The following is a 7,302-nucleotide window of genomic DNA, read 5'->3' as shown; positions in this document are numbered from 1 at the left end:
ATTCATGGTCCAGGGACTCGGGGACCCTGAGGGGTGACTGGCGTCAGGTGCCCCTGGCCTAACTGCCAAAAAGGCCTGCTGCCCACCCCCGGGGGCGGGGGGCGTATATGCCCATCGGGGGTCCCGGCCCTGGGCGGGCACAGCAGAAGGGAAGGCCCGGGCCCCGAGGGGAGAGGCTGGAGGCCAGGGCGACCTCCACCGTGAGTGACCCCGTTCTCTGTCCTGCAGGGTCCAGGCCGACCCGGAGCCAGGCCCCCTCCACCCGGGCGGCTGGGCCTCTGAGGGCTACTCCAGCCCCCCCGGCGGCGCGGAGGAGAAACTCTCGAGCCTGGGTAAGTGCTCTGGGGCGGGGCTTCCTCCGGGCGGGGCGGGGGTGGGGGGGGTGCAGGGGGCGCTTCATCTGGGGCGGGGCTCCCTCTGGAGGCGGGGTTTCGTCGGGGGCGGGGCTCCCTCTGGAGGCGGGGTTTCATCGGGGGCGGGGCTCCCTCTGGAGGCGGGGTTTCATCGGGGGCGGGGCTCCCTCTGCGGGCGGAGTCGGCGCGCAGCCGGACTAGAGGAGCCGGGTTCGCAGGCCCCAGAGGCCTGTGGGCGTCAGGACGCGGTAACCAGGAGACCGTGCTGTCTACATCTGCAGAGCTGCCAGTGTAATGGCTTCCTCATGCTTGTGCCACACCGTCAGGGCGTGGCATCGTCAGCCCAGGAGTGGGGAGAGGACTCACTCACTCTATCTGGGAGCCCTAGGCTGCTCGGCCAGAAGGCCCCTCACCATCTCGAGCGGCAGTGTCTGGTGGAGGGCAGGCGGGGTTCTCCACGGTGCGAGGTGCAGGGCAGCTTTGCGAGGTGGGCTTCACAAAGAGAAGAAGCCCCTTCACAAAGGAAGAGAGCCCTGCACCTCCTGCAAGCCTCCTGGGCAGCGGGCAAGGCTCTCCACCTTGGGGTCAGTGTCCACCTCCGCCAAGGACACCGCAGGCTCTTTGACGGGTAGATGGGGAGAGATTTGGGGTCTGCCTATGCTCTGTGGGGGGCGTGTCTTCTGAGCCTGAAGAAACGGAGATGAGAGGAAGGGAGGGGAGTCTAGAGGGTCGCACTCACTCGTCACTGCTCTCGTTCAACCAACAAACCATCAGGGCGGCTGTGTGCAGCAGGGAGAGGCTTTCCATGACGACGTGCCCCCAAGCAGGGTGCTGGGCGCCGCCTTTGTTTGTCCCAACTGGGTCCACCGCCAGCTGCTCCTTCCGCATCTGCCCTGGGCAGTGTGGGGGTGTCCACGCCTGTGCCCTGGCCCTCCGCACGCCCACCGGGTGTGCCAGGGAGACCTGGCACTGGTCCCATCTGCTGACACACCCCTTGGTTGCTGACATGCAGACATTGCCAGAGTCTCCATTGGATCTTAATTTGGGAAACCAGGGCCGGAGTCCCCAGTGCCCGCATTTGAGGCCATGTGGGAGAGGACCAGGAGGGTGACCCCAAGATCGGCGTACTTCACGCGTGTGCAAGTACTGAGCGGGCAGGGAATGGCAGGGTCTTCTCTCATCCTCACGCCGCTTGTCCACAGGTCACTGGGGCAGGCGCCTCTGCCCCTGGCCTCTCCCGCGGGGCTGATTTGCATTTCTCCTCCCTCTCTTGTTGAGCTGACTCCATCTTTAAGCCATACTCAGTTGTTCACACCTTGTAGGTTTAGGAGAGAAAACCCCAGATCTGGCACTTCCTCCCAGGGCAGGGGGGACCCGGGACACCGCCTTGAGGCTCCTAGGCAGCCACACGCCACCCTCCACCAACTCTCCCAGGATCCTCAGGCTGGATCTGGGTCTCTGGGCTGCAGAGGCCTTGGGCTCAAAGGTGCTGAGGGTCACAGCCCTAACAGACGGCGTGTGCGTGCTGAGTCGCTTCTGTCGTGTCCGACTGTTTGCGAGTCCATGGACTGTATCCTGCCAGGCTCCTCTGTCCATGGGATTCTCCAGGGAAGAATACTGGAGTGGGTTGCCATTTCCTCTCCAGGGGATCTTCCCCACATAGGGCTTGAAACCACATCTCTTTACATCTCCTGTATTGGCAGGCAGGTTCTTTAGCACTACCGCTACCTGGGAAGCCCTAACGGACAGTGAGGCTACGCTAACAGACGGTAGCCTCACCCAAATGTGGCCTCATTTCCACCAGGAAGAAAGGCTCAGGGAGGGAGGGTGACCTGCTTAAAGCGGCGTCTGTGGTTCATGAGTAGCTGAGCTGAGACCGGGGCCGCTGCCTCAACTCCCCAGACACAGGGAGGACCAAATGCTGATAACAGCTGCTGTTTATTGAGCACCTACTGTGTGCAGAGCACAGCACCGGGTGCTCCCCACGATGTCCCTCGTAAGCACATGACACATGCTTCATCGGGGGAGTGCTGCTCTGCTGTAGGCAGGGGGCTCAGAGAGGTTCTGCAAAAAGATTTTCTGAGGACGCACAGCGAGGGCTGCCGGGACTGGAGTCCGGGCCCCGCCTTCCCATGTGCTGCCGGCTCAGCTGGGCTTTCCTCACCTCCGCCAGTGGGACAGTCCCTGACCCCAGCCCTAGTCCAGCCCAAACGCCACTGGCTCTGCATCCCAAGCGCCACTGGCTCTGCATATCAAGCCTGTTTTGTTTGCACTAGGCTAACCCCCCTTCCCACCTGCCTTCCCACCCTCTGGGGACTTTGAGGCCGGGCGTGTGTCCCAGCCATCTGTGAAGAGAGGATGCACAGACAATCGACGGGAAGCACAGCCCATGCTCCAGGCAGGCAGTGTGGGCTGTGGTCTCGGGGACAGGGCTTCTGTGGGGCCGGAGGGATGTGGAGGTGGGGACCCAGGGCCCCGCTGGGCATCGCGGCCTTGCCTTTGCTGGCTCTGCAGCCTTGGGCTGGTTCCTGGTCCCCCTGTGCCTCTGTGATGACAGCCACACCTGCTTCCAAGGGCTTCATGGGGCTAAAAGGCACCCGCATAGGCAAAGCCTTGAGAAGCTTTGCCCAGCACACAGAGCCACTCAGCGCATGCTGACCTGCTGTTGCAGCTTGGTGGGACAGACTAGGGGGGCGTGCTCCTAAGGTGCCCACCTTCCAGGTGGCGGGGTGGGGGGTGGGGATATCCCAAGGTGGTCCAGTCAGGATTGGAGCCCAGCTTTCAGAGGTCACACTCTAGGCCGTCCCAGCCGTGACCTCACTGCAGGGTTGCAGGGGACAGTCTGGGTCCTGGACACCCAGGGAGGCTGCACAGTTGTGAGATGGCCAGGGAGGCGGAGCCGGGCTCGGGGAGGGCCAGGGCGGGAGAGGCTGGAGCGGTGAAGTCACTGAGGAAGCCAGCGGGGAGGAGGGATGGAAAACCCGAGGGATCTGGACTCTGTCTCTTTGGGGGGAGGGAGGAGCCTGGGGGATTCTGGAATGGGACTTGTCTCCAGGCAGGGGGCTCAGCCCATTTCAGTGGAGGGTCAGAATCAGCAGAGGCCGGGCAGCTTGGGCCCCCAGACCACTCCCACTCTAGAAGGAACGTCAGGGGTTCTCAGGTGTTTGCACCCATGAGTACAGAGTAGGCAAGGCCTGGCTTCCCTGTTTCCTGTTCTGGCCAAGAACACGGGGCTCTGTGTTATCCACCTCCAGAGAGTTATACCCAGTGACCCAATTTTTATTCAGCACCGAGCACATGTCAGGCTCTGCTCTAGACACTTGGGTACATCCAGGGGCAAAACAGGCACAAACTCTGCCCTGGGGGGCTTCTGTGGCCATGGAGCTGTGCAGTGTTCAGTCTGTGCAACTGCACATGAGCTGCATGGAGGCCCCGAGGTGAAGCCCCAGCTCTGGAATGTGCGAACATCCCAGCAAGCAAGGGCAGAGCTCTGGTTTTGGGAAGCCCCCTGAGAATACGAGCAGTGGCCGTCTTCAGTGTGGGGAAGGGTGGTGGGAGGGAAGGTGCTCACTGCCCACCGTGGTCTTTCTTGAGGCTGCAGTCTGGTCCCTGTGTCCCGAGCCTGTCTGTCCTGGACTCGGCTCCTCTCAGCATGGCTTTAAGATCCAGCCTCCGGCCTCAGATGAACTGGTGCTCATTCCTCTGCAGGCTGCGGGCAGATCTCAAGGGTGAGGGTGCTTACTGAGGGGTGGTGGGCCGGGTCACTTGCCGTCTCTCCAGACCAGACCACTCTGCCCAACCTTGGGACAGTTTTCCAGGGAGCGGGGGACAGCTGGGAATCCCAGCTGGGGTGGGCGCTGTTTGGTAGATCCTCACCACCGTCCATCCTTCTGTGACTGGCGGAAATACCTCACCTCCAGGGTTGTCCTGAGGACTCAGCTTCACAGGGCTTTGTCGCTCCTGCATCCCAGCAAAGGCAGGCCAGCCTTCTTCCCAGCTGCTGGGGAGGCCAGGCGGATGAAGAGCCCTCCCAGCCAATGACGGGCAAGGCTTCGGTCCCTCCCTGGGCACCACTGAATGGGCAGAAACGGGTGTAGAGCATCCGCCACCCACAGCTCCCCACCCCTGTGAGGAGAGGGTTAGGGTTCCTGCTGAGAGACTCCCCATGAGAAGACAGCCCACAGTCCAACCAGAAGGAGCTCTGGGAGACACCGTGGAGAGTGAGGGGACCTGGACACGGTGACCAGGAGGGTTAAGGACTGAGAACCACCCTCGGTTGTAACATTCATTCCCCGCGCATCCTTCAAGGGGCAGGAGGAATCCAAACCCCGCCTTCCTGGGTCTCCAGGGGTGCGGCCAGAGCGTCAGAGCGAGCTGAAGATGACTGCAGTGTCAAGGCAGAGGGCGGGCAGGTGCGGGGCCACCCCAGGCCCGGGGCTGTCCCTGCCCTGAGAGCCGGCTCTGGGGGCAGAAGGATTCAGGTCACAGTGGGAGGGATCTCCAGCTGGAGGGGCTTGGCCCTGGGGTGGAGTGGGCAGCCCCGGGTCCACAGTCCAGGGAGGAGCTGCACCCCGTGAGCTGCATGCTTCCTCCCTGGGAGGCTGGGCCTCCGTGGAGCTGAGGGGGTGGGGGTACAGGACGGAAGCATCTGGGATGAGATCAGACTCATGTGGGAAGGCTGAGTCCCTGGCCCCTCTCCTGTGGGTATTCCGGGCATTCGCAGGGCGGTTTATAAGTGCCAAGGGGTCGTACCATTCATTGAGATAGGAGCCCCACTGCACTTTTCTGTTATGTTTAATGCCTAGTCTAAAACCTAACAAAGCTCCGGTAAAACACAGAGGTGCCACCTGATAAGCATGGGAGGGGAGTGTCCCTGCAGATAGGAAGAGGCGGGCTTGTTAGCTCAGCCAGTCCACCAACCCAGATCCACGTCGGCTGAGGCTTCTCCTTTCTATTGGTGCTGGCTTCAATTTTTTGGCGTCAAGGACCTCTTTCAGAACCTGATGGACCCTATGTTACGTCTCCCAGAGAAAGCACAACTTGGCAATCTGATGGTTGGTTTATGGACTTTCTGTATCCAGTTGCTGAGCACCGACTAACAGATTCTGCTTTGTTGGCGGTGAGGTCATCACAGGGCTGCCAGACCACCTGGGTTTGGCCCAGTGTTTCCTTCATCTGGCTTTTGGGTTTCATAGCCCACAGCGAGGTAATAGGATTCCGTGTAAGAGCACCAGTTCCGCCCTAAAGCAGAAAACTGAGTAAAGATGTCTTTGAGGTTCCTCTGAGCATTGTGGTTCAATGATCTTAGAATAGCCAACCCTGCACGGACGGCTCAGAGAGGCCTGTAGGTTCCCCCGCACAGAGGACACACCCACACATGTGGTTCATGCGTCTCCATCCCACACGACCGCACATAGCCAGCAGACGCGCCAGCCCCACCTCCTGCTTGGAGTTCCTGCCACCAGCCCCCCATCCCCCCGCAGCCTGCAGTTGCTATGACAACCAATGGCTGGTCCTGGTCTCAAGATGCTGTACCTGAGCCTCATGGAGCTCCTCTGGGACCCAGTATGCAATGGACATGCCAGCAGGTGTGTGGGGAACGGTTGCCATGGCAGCACACAAGCCAAGCCCACATGTGAGACATCGCCTTCTTACCTGGTCTCCCTGTCAGCTGGGAGCTGGCCTCTGACTTCACTCAAGTCCAGTTTCAGACTGAGGCCTAGATCAGGTGCTTCCTCCCACCCCTCCAGCTGGAAGCCCACTCCCACTCCCAGCTGACCTCTTCCTGATCAGCCGAAGTGCAGAGAAGGGAGGCGTTCTCTTAAGGCCATGCCGCGAGTCTTGAAGGGAACCCAGGGCCCCAGCATTTGAGAACAGGGAAGCCTCTGAGTATCCTGGATGGTTAGGGCTGCCAGGTCCCCTGGAACTGACCAGGACCCCAGGACAGAGGTCCTGCGGCTGAGCCACGAAGGGACCTCGGTGCTGAGCATGGAGGAGGAGAACTCCACCCTGCCGCCACCCGGGATTCTGCGGGCCAGGCTGAGTGTGACTGCAGGCCTGGGCCTGGCAGACCCCAGGCAGGCGGGACGGGCGTCCGGGCCCTAGGGGGCACCTGGACATGTAGGAGGGGCGGGGCCTCCTTCCCAATGCCCATACCCCCTGCGGGGCCCCGGCCTCCTACCCCACCAGGACCCTGAGTTTTCTGCTATGGGGCGCCACACTTCTTGGGATCACATGCAATTGTTCAGTAAGTCCCCAGGACAGCAGGAACTGGCTGGTGTCCAGGCAGACATGAATGCCCCAGCCTGTGTTCAAATCCTGATCCCCACGGCAGCCTGCAGGGTGGTCCTGGTTAAGCGTATTTCTCGTAAAACAAAGACAATGGCAGCCCCAGATTTGGAGGATTTGATGGAACACGCCCACCATGGGTCTCAGGGAGTCCGTGGCAACAGCAGGTGCCCAGTGGCAGTAAGACCCCTGACCCGCGGCTCACAGGCATCCACGGCCCTTGCTAACTGCCACGGAGGAGAGGCGCGGTCAGCGCAGGCAGCTTCAGCAGCAGAAGTGTATTTCTCATGGCTCTAGAAGCTGGGAAGTCCAAGGTCAGAGTGCTGGCCATTTCAGTTCCTGGCGGGAGCTCTCGTCTTGGGGACAACCGTCTTGCTCCGTCTGCACACAGCTCAGAAGAAGCAAGCACCCTGGTGCCTCTACTTACAATGCACAAGTGACCCACCCTTGTAACCTAATGACCTCCCGAATGCCCTGTCTCCAAGCACATCACACTGGGGATCAGTTTCAGTTTATGAATTTGGGGGGACATCAACACACAGTCTGTAATGGGGGGCTTACAATTTAGCTGGAGGGAAAGAACCTCTCTGCCTTGGATATGACTGGGCAGGATTTGTCCAAACAGGCCCCTGACTATAATAGGTAGAGAGGAAAGTTCAAG

At 60.9% G+C, this 7,302-nt stretch overlaps 1 protein-coding gene across 2 annotated transcripts in view; it reads left to right on the top strand.

The window, feature by feature from the left end:
* The window catches only part of NAV1 (neuron navigator 1), a 205,311-nt gene that overhangs the window by 66,308 nt on the left and 131,701 nt on the right, over positions 1-7,302 (top strand). For both annotated transcript variants that reach the window (XM_065936376.1, XM_065936375.1), the window contains exon 3: positions 229-332. In XM_065936376.1, the coding sequence (XP_065792448.1) occupies positions 229-332 (104 nt within the window). The remainder of the gene's footprint in view (positions 1-228; positions 333-7,302) is intronic.

The sequence above is a fragment of the Muntiacus reevesi genome, chromosome 5, assembly GCF_963930625.1.
Source record: "Muntiacus reevesi chromosome 5, mMunRee1.1, whole genome shotgun sequence".
Classification (NCBI taxonomy): domain Eukaryota; kingdom Metazoa; phylum Chordata; class Mammalia; order Artiodactyla; family Cervidae; genus Muntiacus; species Muntiacus reevesi.
The sequence above is the reverse complement of the archived record's forward strand: the minus strand, read 5'-3'. Positions and strand labels throughout refer to the sequence as shown.